Below are 21,812 nucleotides of genomic sequence, written 5' to 3' on the forward strand. Positions count from 1 at the left end.
CCCTAGGATTAATCAGTCAAATTCTTGCAAGAGAAATTAGTGTGAGAAACTGGAGGTGAGACTGGAGTCGGAAGTTGGCCCCTTAACTCCTGCAGAGTGACAAAGCTGGTTAAGACTGAGAGAGACTTCTGGCAGATATCACGTGGGGATCTTCTGCTCTTCCTTGACCAAGTCTGAGCCAAGACAGACCCTCCGGGCCAGGGCTGCCTGGGTGTATTGACTGAGTAGGGACCATTGGTTGTGCACTCCTTTTGTCTCATGGACTCTTCCTTTAGAGAAAAAGTGTAAGATGTCACTCCATTAACAGGAGAGTAGGCTTCAAACGCGCACCCAGCAGTGTGTCTCTGAGGGAGAAAATGGTCTTGTATACCTGCATGCCCGAACAAAAGCAGCTACTGTTCTGATTTACTTAGCAATGCGAAAAAAAAAAAATGAATCTATGAATAAGGATTTCTGGCACTGGGAAAAACTGCTGAAATAAGCTGGGTTTTTATATCATTTGTATTCATTTCCTGTTTCCGCTGTAGCAAATCAGCATCACAAACCTGATGGCTTAAAAAAGCACAAGCTTATAATCTAACAGTCCAGGAGGCCCAGAAGTCTGAAGTCAGTCTCACTGGACTAAGGTCAAGGTGTCAGTAGGGCAGGTTCTTCCTGGAAGTGCTGACGGGAGAATCTGTTCTCTGCCTTTTCCTGCTTCCAGTAGCTGTCACATTCCTTGGCGCATAGCCCCTTCCTTGGCCTTCAAAGTGCATCACTCCAGTCTCTGTTTCCTGCTCCTCCAACCCTGACTCCTCTGTGTCCCTCTTAGAAGGGCCTTGGTGATTATATAGGGTCCATACAGCTAATCCAGGCTGATCTCCACATCTCAAGACACTGAATTTAATGACATCTGCCAAGTCCCTTTTCTACACAAGGTCGTATTCATAGGAGATTAGGATCTGGACAACTTTGTGGGGCCAGCATTCAGCCAAGCCCACCTGTCACAGTGTGACACTACGGGAAGCACCTTGCTGGTGGCCCAGACCCAAGTCATGCTACTTAAACTGAGGTACGTGTACCCAGGCTCATGGGAAGAAGCTAGGCAGTTCTCAAAGGTACAAGAAGAATATAGCGTTTTACCTTTATTTCGTGAGAAGTGATTTAAGACTATTTTATTTTATTTTATTTTATTTTATTTTATTTTATTTTATTTTATTTTATTTTTAAGACAAGGTCTCACTCTGTCATCCAGGCTGGAGTACAGTGGTGTAATCATAGTGCATTGCAGCCTCAGACTCCTGAGTTCAAGTGATCCTCCCACCTTAGACTCCCAAGTAGCTAGGGCTACAGGTGTGTGCCACCACACTCTACTAATTTTTTAAAACTTTTTGCAGAGATGAGGTCTCACTATGTGCCTCAAGCTGGTCTTGAACTCCTGGACTCAAGCGATCCTCCTGCTTCGGCCTCCCAAAGTGTCAGGATTACAGGTGTGAGCCACCCCACTTGGCAAGACATTATTTTAATATTTAAGTAAACACAGGTATGTTACAGAATAGAATGTTAGATTCTCATAAATTCTAAAACTAAAAATGTAAGTCTTGAAAGAAACATTCCCACTGTTGGCAAGGCTATCTAGACCCTTGAGTTGGGTGAAACTCACTTCTGCCACTGGAGTTCCTCAGTGTATGAGACTGAGAGGCACTACTCATCAACTCCTCGCTTGACAGACAAGGAGACGAAGGCTCAACAGACAACAACCTCTTAAAATCGCAAAGAGGCAGACGAGGGTGGGTGCGCAGCCTCCCCGGCTTGTGGTGGTTTGCTGTGTGTTTACTCCAGAACGCCCTGTTCACATGGCTGAGACGGAGGACAGAAGGCTTGAGAGAGATGGAAAGAGCAGCCAGGTGGACCGACTGACGTGCTTCCTCACAGAAGGCTGTGTCACTGGCCTATCTGGTGGTATCCTGGGCACTGCCTGTATCAGAGGCTTCTCTGATGGTGGGATAAGGGCTCTGAAAGGCATGTTCTCTCAAGGGGAAATGAATAGGAATTTTTGGCAATTTGCCAGCTGCTAAATATTGATTCTGTTTCCCTTGAAGGAAGTTTAGCAGGATTCTAATGAGACATTTATGTGTTTACCAGCATTTCTATGGCAAAGCATTTAGTAATGTTTATTTTAAAACAGTGGGTTTGAACCTAATGATTTTCTCTTGGAAGACCATGTCCGTCAGAATTTCACTCACTTGAGAAAGCAGGAAACTCACATTTGGGGCCTCCTCTTCCTTTCTTCTCTCCCCTTCAGATGCTTCTAGATTTTCCCTGTTGCTTCCTAAAGCAGTGATCCTCAGCCAGGGGAGTAAGAGTCTCTTTTTGGAATGGGATTTGTCAGATTTTTTTTGAAGGGAAATATGCAAAAATACAGATCGTGCCATGACAGCATGAATCACACATCGATACAAAGCTCAGCCAGTCCTACCACTCCCCATGATGCAAGATTGCCTGGACACGTTAATTGTCTGCTAGTTATTTTTGAATCTAACATCACTAGTACCAGTGTGTTGTTAACACCAGAGAATTGTGTTTGAGGCGATGAACTACGTGCACCAGAGAATGAAGCAGTGGAGAGCTGTTTGCATCAGGCGGGCAGTCAAAGCTCGGTGTGCCGGGCCACACTCTTGGCCCATGCACAGTTGCATGGGTTGGAATGCCATGGCTTGAATTCAGTAAGCCTCTGACTGTTAGTGCTCTGGGAATATTTCACTCCCTCAAAAAGATTCCACATGTCTCCAGGCAGGATCTGTACCTTTTCATGTGCCAAATGAAAGACATACACAGAACAATTACTCTGGTTGTCAGAGGTAGCCAAAAATATCCAAAACCTGGTACCAAATATGTAGGGCAAGTGATTATTATGCAATGCCAATCTCAAACTGTGTTAGTTTCAGAAGCCCTTGAGTCAAGCATCGTTTCAAGTTGCAAATTTGTGGGTTAAGAAGTAGAACTCCATTCAACAGCTGGGAAATTACTTGGACATTGGCAAATGCCAAAAAAATAATGTTCAAAGTAGGAGAACAAAATAACAAGCTCCTTTGTTTTAAAAGCATTACCCATTTCACAATTCATGAGGTCCTCAGAGCTAGGTTTGTATGATGAACAATCAAGGCATCTGCGAAGCGGCAAACACATTGAATTCATGTTTAAAGCAAAACCACATTTGCATGACGAACACTAGAACATTGCTCTAAATAACGACCGGTCCCTGGAACATCCAAAAACTCAGGAATGCAGAACAATGTGGGTACTTTGAGCAAACGAGGATGACTGACAAGATGGCGAACAACAGGAGGACAGCAGATTGCTCTTTTTTAGAAGCTTCCACCTCTAAACATATTGGATTCATTTTACATTCCTAGCCCAGGGAATATGACTGTTGCTATTATAACTTAACTGCTCATGAGCCACTATTAGAAAGGTCACTTGTATCAAGGTATGAAGCTATAATGACTAGGACATTTTTAAAAAGGCAAACTGACTCAGATCTCGGTTGTCTTAACTCTGCCCATGTAAGTACCATATACACAGATACTCACTTTTTTGGACAAAGTCTGATAAAATAATGAAAGTGTCCATATTTGCAAATCATAACTTTAGGCATTTTTTAAAAAATTAACTGGTTTTATTTACAAGGAGATTAGTGATTTTCTCTGCATTTGATTTCACTAAACTATCAAGCGCAGGTACAATATGTACTTTCTAGGTTCACACTCCTTAAGGAACACTTTTCTTTTTTTTTTTTTTTGTTTTCAAATGTTGCTCTCCAGGTTGAGCCTCCCTAATCTGAAAATCTGAAATTGGAAATGCTCCAAAATCTGAAACTTTTAGAGCGCCGACCTAATGCCACAAGTGGAAAATTCCACACCTGATCTCATGTGAAGGGTCTCAGTGAAACACAGGCACACAAACCAGTTTATTCAGTGGCCCCAAGGGGAAAAAGACCTTCCCAGCCCCTCAGCTGCAATAGATATGTTCACTTATTCCCAGATTCCCCCAGGCAAGCATGCCCACAAAGGGTAATAAAATAAAACTTCATTTCATGCACAACATCATTTTAAAATAGCGTATAAAATTATCTTCAGTCTATGTGTATAAGCTGTATGTGAAGCAGAAATAAGGTTTGTGTTTAGATATTGCATCCCCAATATCTATATCATTATGTGTGTGCAAAGATTTCAAAATCCAAAAATTTCCAAAATTCCATACACTTCTGCTCTCTAGCATTTTGGATAAGTGATAACCTGTATTAACAAGCAGTAATTAATTTTAAAATGTGCTATGAACACGGTGAAACCCCGTCTCTACTAAAAATACAAAAAAAAAAAATTAGCTGGGCATGGTGGTAGAAGCCTGTAGTCCCAGCTACTCCTGAGGCTGAGGCAGGAGAATGGTGTGAACCCAGGAGGCGGAGCTTGCAGTGAGTCGAGATTACGCCACTGCACTCCAGCCAGGGTGACAGAGCAAGACTCCATCTCAAAAAAAAAAAAAAAAAAAAAAGTGCTATGCATACTTTTACATAGCTCATGGTTTCAGCAGCAAGGGTGATCATCTCTGCTTCATATCCAACATTTCACTAATCATCTATTTTATAAGGTTTCCTTTCCTTAATCCATATCACTCTGTTACAATACAAACTAAGGCACATTAAAATTTTAAAGAGTTTCTTGAGCAGACAGATTCATGAACTGGGCAGCACCAGACCTCAAGTAGCTTGAGGCACCACCAGAGGGACACTGGGGTTTTTACAAATGAATGCAGAAGCAGGGCAAAGAAATCCATCCAGTCAAAGTCCCTAGTTAGAAGTTAGTTCCGACTGGCCTAGAATACAACCGTTGACACTGAGGTGGGTTTTGTTTGCTTACTAGGAAGCCAGGGTGCTGGAGCCTCCTCACTCTAGTGGCCTCCCAATGAATTATATGAATTATTTGTTTAGAAAACTGATTCTCTTTCAACATTCCAGTCATATAATGAAAGTATTTTTGTTTGCTTTTTTCTTTCCTTTCTTTTTCTTTCTTTGCTTCTTTCTTTTTTTTCTTTCTTTCTTCCTTTTTTTTTTTTTTTTTTTTCTGAGATACAGTCTCTCTCTGTTGCCCAGGCTGGAGTGCAATGGCACAATCATAGCTCACTTTAGCTTCAAACTCCTGAGCTGAAGCCAGCCTCCCACCTCAGCCTCCTGAGTAGCTGGGACTACAGGCATGTGCTACCACGCCTGGCTAATTCTCAATTTTCTTGAAGAGATTAGGTCTTGCTGTGTTGCCCAGGCTAATCTCCAATTCCTGACCTTAAGCAATCCTCCTGCCTCAGCCTCCCAAAGTGGTGGAATTACAGGCATGAGCCACTGCACCAAGCCTATTATTATTTTTTTAATTAAAAAATTCTGGCTGGGCATGGTGGATCACACCTGTAATCCCAGAACTTTGGGAGGCTGAGGCAGGTGGATCACAAGGTCAGGAGTCTGAGATCAGCCTGGCCAACATAGTGAAACCTCATCTCTACTAAAAATACAAAAAATTAGCTGGGTGTGGTGGGGGAGCACCTGTAATCCCAGCTACTCGGGAGGCTGAGGCAGGAGAATTGCTTGAACCAGGGAGGTGGAGGTTGCAGTGAGCCGAGATCATGCCACTGCACTCCAGCCTGGGCGACAGTGCAAGACTCTGTCTCAAAAAAAAAAAAAAAAAAAAGTTCCATATACAAAGATGTTTTCATTTGTAATATGAGTTGGTCTCATATCCGTTATAAACTCCTTTGCCTCTGTTAGCCAGATTTCAATTGTAAGCAGATACTTTTTATCACTGTTGAGCTTTATAGAATTTCACAGCCGGTAAGACTAAGTTGATCTGGGTGCTTTCCTTATATATGTATGCTATGGTTTGGATTTGTGTCCCTGCCTAAATCTCATGTCTAATTCTTTTTTTTCTTTTTTTTTCTTAAGATGGAGCCTTGCTCTGTCACCCAGGCTGGAGTGCAGTGGGGCGATCTCAGCTCACTGCAACCTCTGCCTCCCTGGTTCAAGCAATTCTCCTGCGTCAGCCTCCCAAGTAGCTGGGACTACAGGCATGTGCCACCATGCCTGGCTAATTTTTGTATTTTTAGTGGAGACGGGGTTTCACCATGTTGGCCAGGCTGGTCTTGAACTCCTGACCTCAAGTGATCCACCCACCTCGGGCCTTCCAGAGTGTTGGGATTACAGGCGGGAGCCACTGCGGCCTAATTATAATACCCAATGTTGGAGGATGGGCCTGGTGGGAGGTGATTGGATCATGGGAGTGGACTTCCCCTTTGCTAGTGAGTTCTCTCGAGATCTGGTTGGTTAAAAGTGTGTAGCACCTCCCGCTTCTCTTTCTTCCTCCTGCTCCAGTCATGTAATGCATGCTTGTTTCCCCTTCACCTTCCAGCATGATTTTAAGTTTCCTGAGGCCTCCCCAGCCATGCCTCCTGTACAGCCTGCAGAACCATGAGCCAGTTAAACCTCTTTTCTCTATAAATTACCCAGTCTCAGGTAGTTCTTTTTTTTTTTTTTTTTTTTTTTTTTTTTGAGACGGAGTCTCGCTCAGGTAGTTCTTTATAACAATGCAAGAACGGACCGATACAATGTATTTATATGAAGTGCTTCTGAAGACAAACTGCCTCTGAACTTCATCATCTAGGGCACAAACATCACCAAGCTGGAGAACACCCTGGGCCTGCTGCAGCTTCCTTGACATCGTCTTGCGTAACTTCCTCCGGCGGCCTCACTTCAGAGACGATCCCTGGTCCATGAAAAGCAGAAGGCAAGTGAAAATGTACACATAAGCCCACGACTCATTTCAGCAAGCCAGGCATCTCTTTCCCTTTTATCATTACACAAGTAAAGCATGAATTCATGCTGATTGTAAAAAAAAAAAAAAAAAAATGCAGCAAGGCAGAAATACATGGAGCAAAAAGTGAAAGCCCCTTCATCACACCTTCTTTCCATCTCCTTCCCCTCCCAGACGTCTCTCAGAGTATTTATAGATTCAACAGATGGAAGACCTCCCGCCCCAGCTCGGCTCCACCCCACCCCTGCACTCCTAGGAAGACCTCTCCTTCTCATTCCCCAAGAGCACAGATTTTATGCTGGAGAATTTCTAGAGTGGAAAAGGAGGCCCAGGTTTACAAACTGAAGGGGTCCATAGATACCGCAGGCAGAGCGGGAAATCCAAGCATGAGTCTGTAGAGGGGGAGGTGCAGCCTAGTGGCTGGCGGCCGGCGGGCAAGCAGAGAGGCTGCAGGCAGGCAGCTTTGGGGACAGTGAGGAGGATGTGAGGAGCTCAGACAGAGGCGAGGGCACACAGAGGCCTCCCTCCCGGGGAACAGCTCCAGCTTTAGGACCTATCTTTTGCAGCTCAGGGTTAGCAAGGACGTGGACTCTTCTAAGCCTTCCTTTGTGTCTTTGTGTAACTGCCTTTGTCTGGGGAGCCCCGGGGGCTGCAGCTGTCAGGAGAAAGCGGGCCCAGCCTCAGCCAGGCCTGCACGGCGAAGGGGCAGCCCACTCTCTGGAAACAGGGAGGACCCAGCGCAGAGCAGTGTTCCCCAGCAGAGGACAGTGAAATGGGCCCGGACCTGCCTTAGGGGTGGGAAGAAGCTGCCCTTAAAAAGGGGTTAGAGGCCGGGCGTGGTGGCCCACACCTGTAATCACAGCACTTTGGGAGGCTGAGGCAGGCGGATCACTGAGGTCAGGAGTCCGAGACCAGCCTGGCCAAAATGATGAAACCCCCATCTCTACGAAAAATACAAAAATTAGCCTGGCGTCATGTCGGGAGCCTGTAATCCCAGCTACTCGGGAGCCGGAGGCAGGAGGCTCGTTTGAACCCCAGAGGCAGAGGTTGCAGGGAGCCTAGATTGCACCACTGGACTCCAGCCTGGGCAACGGAGTGAGACGCTGTCAAAAAAACAAACAAACAAAAAGTAGGAGGGGTGGGGTGTGTTATGAAAGTTGCTGGTACCGAAACGGGGTCACTTAGGTCAAACTCTAAACTCTAGCAAAATGGAGTTGCAGGGAGGCCATGAAAAGCCCTCACGCCCACATGCTCGCCACGGGACCCATCTCAAGATGTTCCTGCACGTAGACCCACATCAGGACTGGTTGCAAGGACTTGTGGAGGCTGCGGTATTCCAGATCCGCCACCAGCACAGGATAGTGACCTGGCAACGGTCGCCTCCACCAACAAACAGACGACAGTTCCTGCAGCGAGCTTCTGTGACCTGACAGTCTTGTTTCAAAGCAGCGTGCGTGGACTTCTCTTTGTCTTTTAAACCTTATGAGCCATCATGGCACACGCTTCCACAGATTGCAATCCCTTGCATAGTCCCAAATGAGCTCATTTGTTTCCGAGTCTGTCTCTCTGAGTTTCCTCTTTAGGTTGATGGCATGATTTCATTTTTTTTTTTAAACTATGTATATACACAGATATATAATTTTTAAAAACTGTAAATGGAATCCTGTTATTTTTCTGTGACTTGCTTTTGCCCTTAATAGACTACAGCATTTCACATTGCTAGATGTAGAGCCATCTTGGATTTTTTTAAAGGAAAGCTGCCTATCTTTCATAATTAGAAGGCTCCGCGGGGCGTGGTGGCTCATGCCTGTAATCCCAACACTTTGGGAGGCCCAGGCAGGCGGCTCACTTGAGGCCAGGAGTTAGAGACCAGCCTGGCCAAAATGGTGAAACCCCATCTCTGCTAAAAATGCAAAAATTAGCTGGGCGTGGTGGTACGCACCTGTAATCCCAGCTACTCAGGAGGCTAAGGCAGGAGAATCGCTTGAACCCGGGTGGCAGAGGTTGCAGTGAGCCAGGATTGCTCCATTGTACTCCAGCCTGGGTGACAGAGGGAGCCACCATCTCAAAAAAAAAAAAAAAAAGAGAGAGAAAGAAACAAAAGGCTGTTGGTGGTGCTCCTTTGTTTCCTGCAGCTGATTTAGGATTAAGAAGCAGTCTGTGTAAAGGATGGGGAGGGCTAGGGAGAGTGAGGCCTTCGGTGAGACCACTCACCCAGACTTGCAGTGACCTGCTGGAGCCTGCCTCTAAAACCCCCTTTCCTACTAACCAGCCCATGTCCTGGGGGAGCAACCTGCATGTCCTCAGCCCCTACATCTCTGCAAAGGAGAGATTGGGGAATGTTGAGTGGAGATCCCCAAATTCCATCATTTTGAAAAATACTTTTGTTTCATTTTAGTTTTCCATTGCACAAGCCTATTAAACTTTCAAAGAAAGTTTAATGATGTTAAATGGCCTTCCTCTTCCCTTTTATGTCATTTGCTCTCTTTTTTGAAGGAATCAAAGACAAACTTCAAATGCTGAGAATGTCAACTTCATCCAGTTTAATGCTTTTATATGTGTTGCCAAGAAAGAAATTCCCAGAAGCAAAAATGTCGAAATAATCTTTGTGAAAGGCAAAACACAAAAAACAAACACAAAAAACCCAAAAGCCTATTTCAGATGTCAATGGTCAGCAATATTATTGAAAAATAATTATCACCTTTGAAAATTATGTTTCTTAAAATTAATTTCCCTAAGATCACAGTTGGGCTTTCCTTTCACAGAACTATCAAACAGCTTCTGATATCAAAATAACTGGCAATTTGCTTTTCCTAGGGCAGCGCTGAATTTCCTTAGTAGTTAGTTAGCTTTTATAAGTTAATAAAGTGTGACAATGCCATGAATGTTGGAGTAGGGTCAAAGACAGGAAGCCGAGTAGATGTGTCTTTCGTGGTCCCGGCTCTGTTTTCATGGCCACACAAGTGCCGTGGCTTGCCTCGTGGATGGGAGAGCCTGTGAGCCAGATACTGAGTCAAAATTTGAATTTTTCTAAAGTTAGCACAGAGGGGATTTCACAAAGTGTAATTCTCTTGGAAGAAGGGCTGATGTCATTTTTAAATTGTGTGAAATTAAATCATGCAAACTTAAAGCTATTAGAACCTTAAATTATTCTGAGCCTTGAGAAGAATATGGCTATGTGGTCTAAGTTACGTGGCATGCAGCTGCAACTTCTGCCTTTTTTCCTGTAAATAATTAGGAAGACCAGGTAGCACCAGAATCAGGGCCCCTCAGACCATTACCCCTCCTCACAGAGAAATCATCTTCTTTGGAATGTAGCAATCTGTAGTCAATCAAATTGCTGTAATATATGCTCTGATCTTGTATAAAAAATGTTACAATCCTGCTAAAACTTTTCTGTCTCTGCCTATATAAGGGAGACATTAGCTTCTCCACTTTATTTATTTATTTATTTATTTTAGATACAGGGTCTTGCTCTGTCACCGAGGCTGGAGTACAGTGGTGCCATCATAGCTCACTATAACCTTGAACTCGTGGGCTCAAGTGATCCTCCTGGTTCAGCCCCCTGAGTAGCTGCTGAGACCACAGGCACGTGCCACCATGCCTGGCTAATTTTTTTTTACTTTTTTTAGTAATGGGGTCTCAGTATGTTGCCCAGGCTGGTCTCAAACTCTTGGCCTCAAGTGATCCTCCCGCCTTGGCCTCCCAAAGCCTTGGGATTACAGACATGAGCCACTACGCCCAGCCAACATCTCTACTTTAAAATGCTGACCCTATTCATCTGGAGTCTGCATTTACCAAGTGGCTATCCTCAAGCTTTGCACTAAACTCTACACTTTCATCCTATTTTCTTAATTTCACTATTTAATATTGACTACTGTAAAACTGAATTTCAAATTCTCCTCCCTACTATAGGGTGATAGAGCTATCCAGGGGGAATGGCTCATCTGGGGGAAAGGGGAAGCCTGAGAATTTTCGAGCAGGATTTCCCAGTCCTGAAGAGGGCGCTCCTGGTGAGTCCTGGGATGATTTCAAAGCAGTGACTTTGGCAATCAGGTTTATTGGAGCTTTATTTATTTATTTATTTATTTATTTATTTATTTATTTAATAGAGCAGGGCTTTATTTACCCCAACAGAGGGCTAAAGGGCATACACTTGATGACAATAGAACGGTCATTGTTTTTATTCCAGTTTTTTAAAGACAGAGTCTCACTCTTTCCCCTAGGCTGGAGCGCAGTGGCACAATCATAGCTCACTGCAGCCTCAAACTCCTGGTATTAAGCAGTCCTCCCACCTCAACCTCCCTAGTGGCTGAGACTGTAGGTGTACGCTGCTATGTCTGGCTAATTAAAAAGCTTTTTTTTTTTTTGGAGAGACAGGGTTTTGCTATATTGCCCAGGCTGGTCTCAAACTCCTGGCTTCAACTGGTCCTCCCACGTTAGCCTCCCAAAGCACTGGGTTTACAAGCATGAGCCATTGCACCCAGCCCCAACTGTTAAAAATAATGCAGTAATTACTTTTAAAAAATTTCCCAGCACTTTGGGAGGCCGAGGCGGGCGAATCACAAGGTCAGGAGTTCAAAACTAGCCTGGCCAACATAGTGAAACTTCGTCTCTACTAAAAAATACAAAAAAAAAATTAGGTGGCCATGGTGAAGGGTGCCCATAATCCCAGCTACTTGGGAGGCTGAGGCAGGAGACTCGCTTGAACCCAGGAGGCAGAGGTTGCAGTGTGCCGAGATTACGCCATTGCACTCCAGCCTAGGCAACAATGCGAGTAGACTCCATCTAACAAAAAAAAAAAAATTTTTTTTCAACCTTAAAACAGAAAGTTTGAGCCCCACCAAATGCTTTTCCAATAATTGGATCAGATGACCCAGTTCAAATATTAGTTACTCCTGTTAGTGGGCTTATTTGGTGGGTGGACTATTACACAGTTCTTCATTGTTTTACCCTTAATTTTATAAGGTTTTTTGTTTTTGTTTTTGTTTTTTGAGACGGAGTCTTGCTCTGTCGCCCAGGCTGGAGTGCAGTGGCCGGATCTCAGCTCACTGCAAGCTCTGACTCCCGGGTTTACGCCATTCTCCTGCCTCAGCCTCCCAAGTAGCTGGGACTACAGGCACCCGCCACCATGCCCGGCTAGTTTTTTGTATTTTTTAGTAGAGACGGGGTTTCACCATATTAGCCAGGATGGTCTCGATCTCCTGACCTCGTGATCCACCTGTCTCGGCCTCCCAAAGTGCTGGGATTACAGGCTTGAGCCACCGCGCCTGGCCTATAAGGTTTAATTTATATAAAACTACTGCTCCCGGCCTGGGGAACATGATGAAACCCCATCTCTACAAAAAATAGAGAAATTAGCTGGGCATGGTGGTGCACACCTGTAGTTCCAACTACTTAGGAGGCTGAGGTAGAGGATCATCTGAGCCCAGGGAGGTGGAGGCTGCAGTAAGTCATGATCACACCACTGCACTCCAGGCTGGGTGACAGAGAAAGACCCTGTCTCAAAATAAACAAAAAACAACAGCAAAACCCTACTGCTCAAAGTGAGAAGTGGAGTGAAAAGGCAACCCACCAGATAGGAAAATATATTTTCAAGTCATGTGTCTGCTATAGGATGAACATATAGAATATATAAATAACTCCTGCAACTCAACAACAAAAACAAAAACCTGAAACAACGCAATTTAAAAATGGTCAAGGGACTTGAATAGACCTTTCTCCAAAGAAGATATACAAATGGCCAATAAATACCAGGCACGGTGGCTCACACCTATAATCCCAGCACTTTGGGGGACGAGGTGGGTGGATTACTTGAGGTCAGGGGGTTCAAGACCAACCTGGCCAACATGATGAAACCCCATCTCTACTAGAAATACAAAAATTAGCTGGGAGTGGCGGGAGGCACCTGAATCTCAGCTACTCGGGAGGCTGAGGCACAAGAATGACTGGAACCCAGGAGGTGGAGGTTGTAGTGAGCCGAGATCATGCCATTCTACTCTAGCCTGGGCAACAGAGCGAGACTCTCAAAAACAAAACAAAACAAAACAAAAAGCAAATGGTCAATAAGCACAGGACTCATCATTAGGGAAATGCAAAGCGAAACCAAATTAGATACCGCTCCACACTCATTAGGATGACTATTCTTTCTTAAAAATACAGCAAATAACAAGTGTTGGTGAGGATGTGGAGAGTTGGAACCCTTGTGCACTGTTGGTGGGAATGTAAAGTGGTGCAGTCACTATGGGAGACAAGATGTTGGTTGCTCAAAAAAGTCAAACAGGCAGGACGCAGTGGCTCACACCTGTAATCCCAGGACTTTGGGAGGCTGAGGCGGGCGGATCACCTGAGGTCAGGAGTTGGAGATCAGCCTGTCCAACATGGCAAAACCCCATCTCTACTAAAAATACAAAATTAGCCAGGCATGGTGGTGCATGCCTGTAGTCCCAGCTACTCAGAAGGCTGAGACAGGAGAATCACCTGAACTGGGAGGCAGAGGTTCAGGTGATCCAAGATCACACCATTGCACTCCAACCTGGGTGGCAAGAGTGAAATTCCATCTCAAAAAAGAAAGTCGGCCGGGCGCGGTGGCTCACACCTGTAATCCCAGCACTTTGGAAGGCCGAGGCGGGCGGATCACAAGGTCAGGAGATCGAGACCATGGTGAAACCCCGTCTCTACTAAAAATAGAAAAAATTAGCCGGGCGTAGTGGCGGGCGCCTGTAGTCCCAGCTACTCGGGAGGCTGAGGCCGGAGAATGGCGTGAACCCGGGAGGCGGAGCTTGCAGTGAGCCGAGATTGCGCCACTGCACTCCAGCCTGGGCGACAGAGCGAAACTCCGTCTCAAAAAAAAAAAAAAAAAAAAAAAGAAAGAAAGTCAAACATAGAATTACCATACGATCCAGCAGTTCCACTTCTGGGTATATACCCAGAAGAATTTAAAGCAGAAACTCAAACAGATATTTATGCACCAATGTTCACAACAGCCTTTGGAAATAACCCAAACGTTCATTGATAAATGAGTAAATGAAAAGTAGTATGGGCCGGGCGCGGTGGCTCACGCCTGTAATCCCAGCTCTCAGGGAGGCAGAGGCGGGAGGATAGCTTGAGCCCAGGAGTTCGAGACCTGCCTGGGTAATATAGCGAGACCCCGTTCTCCACAAAAAGGAAAAAAAAAAAAAGACAAAAGAAAAGTAGTATGTACATATCATGAAATCATCTTTAAAAGGAATGAAATTCTGACATGTTACAACATAAAGGAGACTTGAATTATACTAGGTGAAATAAGCCAGACACAAAAAAACAAATATTGTATGATTCCACTTACATTGGATACCTACAGTAGTCAAATTCATAGAGACAGAAAGTAGAGGCGTGGTCACAGGAGTAAGGCAGGGGCAGTGGGAAGTTATTTAATGGGCACAGGGTTTCAGCTGGGGAAGATAAAAAAGTTCTGGCAATGTCTGGTGGTGATGGTAGCACAAGAATGTGAATGTACTTAATGCCACTATCTGTATGCTTAAAAATGGTTAAAATGGCTAATTTTAATGTTACATATATTTGACCACAATTTTTTAAAACTGGGGAAGCATAAGGAATGCTTTGTTCAATCACAAACAATTTAACAAGGAACACAAAAATGATAATTTTTCAAGTTCCTGTCAAGATATTTTCCACTAGATCTATACCATATATTTATCTGGTCATAATTCTTACATAGCATATCAAACTATCTCTGGTTCTTCAAACATCGATGTTAAAAGAGAAAATACTACTATATAGTAAAAAAAAAAAAAAATTCAATTTGGCTTTTTACTTACAAAGAAAAGAAGATCTGTACTCACAATGTATGATTTCTGAACAAATGACAACCAATAGCACCAATAGCAGTTTGAGATCTTCTCTAGCTCCTCATTTAGAAACAAAACTGAAAAATTACAAAAATAAGCCAACCAGGTTTTCTAAAACCAAAAATTGCAAGCATTTGAAATAGCTGCTTTGGTCTATTTTCTGATGCCATCATGCAAATACATTTCCATCTAAATTTTTTCTCATTTAAACAAATTTGTATCAACATGATATATGTAAATTACTTTTAAAAAAGAGTACAGCTTAAAGTCAGCTGATGAGCAATGAAAAAAATAAAAAGTAAAAAAATCAGAGTATAGCAGGGTTTGTGATGAAAAGTCTATGTCTCCTTCCCACCCTAGGCCTACCCTCATAGGCAATCATTTTTCTATATTTTGTTCTCTAGATCATTACCTTCAGGATTCTAAATTTTATATTTCCATACTACTATTTTTAGATTAGATGGATAACATCTAACAAGTCCCTGCTCTAAAAGATGAGGATTTAACCCATACTATTGCCTTTCTCCTCTCAATTTTTATTATTATTTTGCTTATGTCTTTTTCTTTTTTTTAATCTTTGTAATTTGAAATGAAACACTTAAGCCTCTATTTCGTGATCCATTAACTTTATACAATATTCCTTGCCAATCCAGGATATAAGATTCTCTGCAACTTGGGTTCCAGTATTAAGTCTTCTGTGAATTGTCTATTGGTTGACTGTTTAAAGTTGAAAACCATTAAATAGCATGCACATTATTATAATATGTAGGTATTATTAATCAGAGAGCTTTTAAAAAATACGCTAAGATTCTGTTTCCTCCTCTATATGGTCAATGTCAGCACTCCAGTGTCAACTGAAAGAAGTTCCAGAATCATGGGCAAAAAATACTCTCTTCTAAAACACTATCCATTGCTCAAAATGTTACAATTACATTTTAGCATGTTTCATGTTTGAATCAAGACTATCCTGTACAATCTTCTGTTTTGCTTGGCATTTCTAATTGCCTTTTGCTTTTTTTTTTGAAATGGAGATGGAGTCTCACTCTGGTACCCAGGATGGAATAGAGTGGCACGATCTTGGCTAACTACAACCTTCGCCTCCTGGGTTCAAGCAATTCTCCTGCCTCAGCCTCCCGAGTAGCTGAGACTACAGGCATGCACCACCACACCTGAGTATTTTTGTATTTTTAGTAAAGATGAGAGGAGGGGTTCTCACCATGTTGGTCAGGCTGGTCTCAAAACTCCTGACCTCAAGTGATGCACTGGCCTCAGCGTCCCGAAGTACTGCGATTACAGACATGAGCCTCCACACCCGGCCTCTAAGTGCCTTTGTTTTATCTGATTTGAAAAAGAAGCATGTCTTCTTCTTAATAGGCTTCTAGGTCAGTTTAAATCTTTGTTGTATCCCATATCTTCCTTTCTCTTGGCTGTCTACATATTTCACTAATATATACATCCTCAAAATCTTCCTAAAAACGAATGTGTGGGTGCTATACTTTCTAAGTTCTTGGACGTGTACAAATATCCTAATTTTGCTTTCTCATTCAATTGATAGGTTGGCTATATATGGCATTTTAAATTGAAAATAATTTAAAATTGATATGATAGAAAACCCTGACTTACCACTTTTTCCTACAAAAAACAGTTTGTCTGTTTGTCTACCTTAGTATTTTCGTTTTTGCAGTTTATTTCTTGTATATCCAGGGGTCCTTAATTGCTCATATTTGCTGTCTAGCCAAACTACTATGCCTCAAGGCTATCCTTCATTAAGGGCTGCTGTGTTGGTAGCAGAGACGTTTTGGTGGTCAAGTCGTTTTTCCATTGATAAGGTTCTCGGACAGAAAAGATTATCTTATATCTAGTGGACTAGTAGCTTTGCAATCGGGGACCTTACCCCTGACTTTCTACCACTGCATGTCACAACATTCTGTAGCTAGTAAGGTAACAAACTCATTAATGCATCAAAAGTCCCAGAAATTGCTAAGATAACTAAAATAGTATTTCATGAGGATGTAAATTTCATTCAATAATAAGATAAATGGCCGGGTGTGGTGGCACACACCTGTAATCCCAGCATTTTGGGAGGCAGAGGCAGGCAGATCACCTGAGGTCAGGAGTTTGAGACCAGCCTGACCAACATGGCAAAACCCCGTCTCTACTAAAAATACAAAAATTAGCTGGGCATGGTGACATGCACCTGTAGTCCCAGCTACTTGGGAGGCTGAGGCAGAGAATCGTTTGAATCTGGGAGGTGGAGGTTGCAGTGAGCCCAAATCGCACCACTGCACTTCAGCCTGGGCGACTCTGTCTCAAAAAAAAAAAAAAAAGTAATAATAATAATAAATATAATAGCTGAGATGCCTGCTATTTCAAAATGACAAATGAATTATTGTTTTCAAGATACAGGTTTTAAAGGGACAAATGAGAAAATGTATATTAAGCAACTTTTAAAAAATAAACAGGAAAGTAGTATAAAATGACAGAAAAACTTTATATTGGCATTGTATCTCCTATCTTTTGAATCTAGATCAACTTCTGGATAAGCAAATTTGTTCGTATACTTGATATTTATTAAAGCATAGATTTTTAAATATTAGCCTATTACATATTTCATGATTTTAGATATTTCCAATGTCAAACTTTCAAAAGTACATGTTTAACTCCTAATGATTCTTCAATTATTTGCATATCTTTTTTGTTTCTAATGTTGTTTACAAATGAACAAATTCTTTAGTTAGAAATGCTAGTTTAAGCCAGACATGGTGGCATGTGCCTTATAGTCTTAGCTACTCAGGAGGCTGAGGCAGGAGGATTGCTTGAGCTCAGGAGGTTGAGGCTGAAGTAAGCTGTTGATTGAACCATTGCACGTCAGCCTGGTGACAGAGTGAGACCCTATGTCTCCCCCCCGAAAAAAAAAAAAGAAGAAGAAAGAGAGAAAGAGAAAGAAGGAAAGAAATGCTAATTTAGGTGAGAGATTCAATTATATATTATAATTAGACAAGAATCAACAAAGTAATGACTACTTAATTTGTTCTTAATTAAACTTTTTTTCATTCTTAGTCTTCCTAGAGCATGACTATTCAAATCAGGCTATACTAATCAGTCTAATCAGACTAATTAGAATATCTTATTCTAAAGGATCAAAACATAACAAACACAGCTAGATAACATCACATTGTTATGTTTTTCTTGCCTAATTAATTTTAACCAAAGAACATGGCATATATCAGCTGTTACATTTTAAAAGTCAAATTTGGGCTTATAACAATGGGTTTATGAAATATAAAATAATTATGAAAATTATAAAATAGCTATTAAAATGTTTTTTGTGTCATTATACTTAATTTCTCTCTTATACAGGCATACCTCATTTTATTGTGTTTTGCTTTATTGCCCTTCACAGGTACTGCATTTTTCACAAATTGGAGGTTTGTGGCAACCCTGCATAAATCAAGTCTATCAGCACCATTTTTCTAACAACATATGCTCACTTGTCATCTCTGTGTCAGCATTTTTTAGCAATATTTTAAAATTAAGGTATGTACTTTTTTAGACATAATGTTATCGCACACTTAGTAGACTACAGTGTAGTGTAAACATAACTTTTCAAAGGTTTTTTATGTTAACTTTATTTTTTCAATTGAATAATAATTGTACATATTTATGGGATACATAGTGATGTTTTGATATATATAATATGTAGTGCTCAGATTAGGGTAATTAGAAGATCCATGATCTCAAACATTTATCATTTTTTTGTGTTGGGAACATTCAATATCCTCCTTCTAGCTATTTGAAACTATGTATTATTTGTAACTACAGTCATACTACAGTGGTATGGAACACTAAAACTCATTCCTCCTATCTCACTGTAATTTTGTATACTTGGACAAATCTCTCTCTATCCCCCCTTCCCCATACCCTTCTCAGCCTCTAGTAACCTCTGTTCTATTTTTTACTTCTATGAAATAAAAAAATTTTTTTTTGATAGAAACAGGATTCTTGCTATGTTACCCAGGCTGGTCTTGAACTCCTGGACTCAAAGGATCCTCCTGCCTCAGGGTCCCAAAGTGCTGGTATTACAGGCATGAGCCACCGTGCCCAACCAAGATCAACTTTTTCTAGCTTCCACATATGAGTGAAAACATGTGGTGTTTAACCTTCTGTTCCTGCCTTATTTCCCTTAACATAATGTCCTCCAGTTCCATCCATGTTGCCATGAATGACAGGATTTCACGCTTTTTTATGGCTGAATAGCATTGCATTGTGTAAATACACCACATTTTCTTTATGCATTCATCTGTTGTTGGACACCTGATTTGATTCCACATCCAGGTTATTATGATTACTGCTGCAATAAACGCAGGGGCACAGATGCCTCTTTGATACACTGACTTCCTTTCCTTTGGGTAAATGGGTGGCAGTGGGATTGGTGGGTATGGGTAGTTCTATTTGTAGTTTTCTAAGGAAGTTTCATACTGTTCTCCATAGTGGCTGCACTAATAACTGGGGAATCTGTTATTATTAATTGTACTAATAACTGGGGAGGATGGGAGTCTTTTCACCTTTCTGGCAAATTTTCTCTATGCTTGGAATTATTTCAAAATGAATCATTAAAAATAATTTTAAAAGGAGAACAGGGCAGGAGAAAGTCAGAGGCAGTGAGTATAGAAAACAGAGTTTTACTATCACAAGGAGAGTTAAGAAGAGTTTAATCAGTTTCAGCCTTCAATCTGTTTCCGTTGACACCACGCGGATCCAAGAGGAGCGCCCCCAATAAAACTCAGCCCCAAACACAGATCTGTGAGCTAATGAAATGATTCTTGTTCTTTTAAACCACTATGTTTTGGGGTAGGTTGTTAGTAGCAATCGTGACTGGAGCAGAGCTCTCTGGGTTTTCTTTTATGAATCTTATAACAAGCAGACCTCGTTTTATTTTGCTTCACTTTGCTTTGAACAAACCTTCAACTTTTGTTGTTTATCTGTGCTTCACAGACACCACCATCTTTTGCAAATTGAAGGTTTGTGGAAACCCTGCATAGAGGAAGTGTATCGGCACCATTTTCCCAACAGCATGTGCTCGCTTTGTGTCTCTTTTCACATTCCCCTGAAGAGGGAAACAGCACAGGCCTGGGCAGTGCAATGCTTCCACAGTGCACCTCATTGCATGGACATTCCCCTGAGGCTGGTGGGCAAGTCAGCGCCAAGCAGCCCATTCTGTGATCAGCCCATCCCCCATGGGAGTCTTGTCCCTTGGTGGCAAGTGTTTCCATAGTGCTATAGAATGGATAGTTGTCCCCTCGAAATCTCATGTTGAAATTTGATCCCCCAGGTTGGAGGTGTGGCCTGGTAGAAGGCATTTGGAATCCAGGGGCAGATCCCTCATGAATGGCTTGGTGCCATTCTCTCAAAAGTGAGTTCTCACTCTTAGTTCCAGAAAGAACTGACTGTGAAAGAAGCCGGCACCTCCCTCCCTCTTTTCCTTTCTCTCTCCTGCTCCCCTTCACTTTCTGCCATGAGTGGAAGCTTTCTGGGGCCCTCACCAGAAGCAGATGCCAGCACAATGCTTCTTGGACAGCCTGCAAAACTGTAAGTGAAATAAACCTATTTTCTATGTCAGCAACCCAGCCTCAGGTGATTATTTTATTGCAATGCAAAATCGACTAAGATACGTAGCCTCTAGGTGTCCAAGCCATGCTTTTCTTATCTAAACATGCAGAGAAACGAGTAGCCCCCTGCAGTCATAACCACTCATTATAAACCTCCAAAACTGCAGCCCTCACTGGTGACTTTTCAGCCACTGCACACCCAAAGATCATGTTCTCTCATAGCACAAAGGCATCCCTGGTACTCCCAAAGCTAAAGAGACCAGAGAACTGACTCATAAGAAACAATAAATCTTTCTGAGTTTCTCTTCAAAGGGTTTAGCCTGTTGACTTCCCTACCCTTTGTTCTCAAACTCAACGTTCTTGTTCTTCCTTGCCCCTACTCACCGTAAACAGCCTTCCCTTTCACATCAGCTCTAATCAGTAACTCACATCTGTTCCCTTGGTTACCTGTACCCATTGTTCCCCCGAAACTGCACGTCTCACTCAATCCACCTCTGTACCTCACGTCCCCCTCCCCTGCTATATTTAGGAAAATATGTACAAGTAGCCAATCAGGTCAGCTCACATTGTGCAGTCCGACCCCAGTCCATGTGGCTGTGGTACAGGGACAGGGACTGCATTAAGCATAAAAATCCCCTGGTGTCCTTTGTTCTGTGTGCACTTGTGATCTTGATTGACGTGAGTGACACCCTTCTGCAGAAGTAAATTGCCTTGCTGAGAGGATTAAACTTTTGCCTGAGTGCTGGTTTTACTTTGCAGCACCAAGCATTTATTCCTGGAGTGTTTTATATCCAACATCACTGCAAAGAGAACAGAGCTCTAGACCCAAGAGAAACCTCCCCTCAACTCTTGGGACTCCATATGGAAGGCAGAAGACCCCCAAAAGGGGATGTGTGACACCTTTTTCTATGTTCTTAAGGGGTCTCAGGGTTGCTAGAAGTCTTCTCTAGATTCCTTCACGTGGTCTTGAAGATAGCAAATGAAGGAGGAGCGGAGTGGAAGGAAATTGAAAACTAAGTCTTAGAGGAGCCAAACTGGGGCAATTTCAAGCTTTCCAAAAGGCAAAAGTCATACCAACAAGAAAGGCACCACACAGAGGGACCAAACATATAAATTGTTTTAAAAGGGGGGATGCTCAGTCAACTGAAAACAAATTCTCAGACAGAGGATGCAAAAAGAGAAGAAAGCTGGGTGTGGTGGCTCACACCTGTAATCCTAACACTTTGGAAGGCTGAGGCAGAGGTACCACCACTTGAGCCTGGGAGTTCAGGACCAGCCTGAGCAACATAGTGAGACTTCGTCTTCACAAAAAGTTTTTAAAATTAGCTGGGTGTGGTAATATGTTCCTGCACTGCCAAATACAACGGGAGGCTGAGGCGGGAGGATTTCCTGAGCCCAGAGATCAGGGCTGCAGAGAACCACGATAGTGATACTCTACTCCAGCCTGGGCAACAGAGTAAGACTCTGTCTAAAAAAAATAAGAAATAAAAAAAATCAGCTTTTTTCGCCCCCACACAACA

The 21,812-nt window shown here is 42.6% G+C and overlaps 1 protein-coding gene across 2 annotated transcripts in view; it reads left to right on the top strand.

The window, feature by feature from the left end:
• The window catches only part of LOC105478883 (twisted gastrulation BMP signaling modulator 1), a 113,988-nt gene extending 94,919 nt beyond the window's left edge, over positions 1 to 19,069 (top strand). For both annotated transcript variants that reach the window (XM_071085685.1, XM_071085682.1), the window contains one exon: positions 18,087 to 19,069. In XM_071085685.1, the coding sequence (XP_070941786.1) occupies positions 18,087 to 18,160 (74 nt within the window). In that variant the 3' untranslated portion in view covers positions 18,161 to 19,069. The remainder of the gene's footprint in view (positions 1 to 18,086) is intronic.
• The last annotated feature ends 2,743 nt before the right edge of the window (positions 19,070 to 21,812 follow it).

Source organism: Macaca nemestrina, chromosome 19 (genome assembly GCF_043159975.1).
Source record: "Macaca nemestrina isolate mMacNem1 chromosome 19, mMacNem.hap1, whole genome shotgun sequence".
In the NCBI taxonomy this organism is placed as follows: domain Eukaryota; kingdom Metazoa; phylum Chordata; class Mammalia; order Primates; family Cercopithecidae; genus Macaca; species Macaca nemestrina.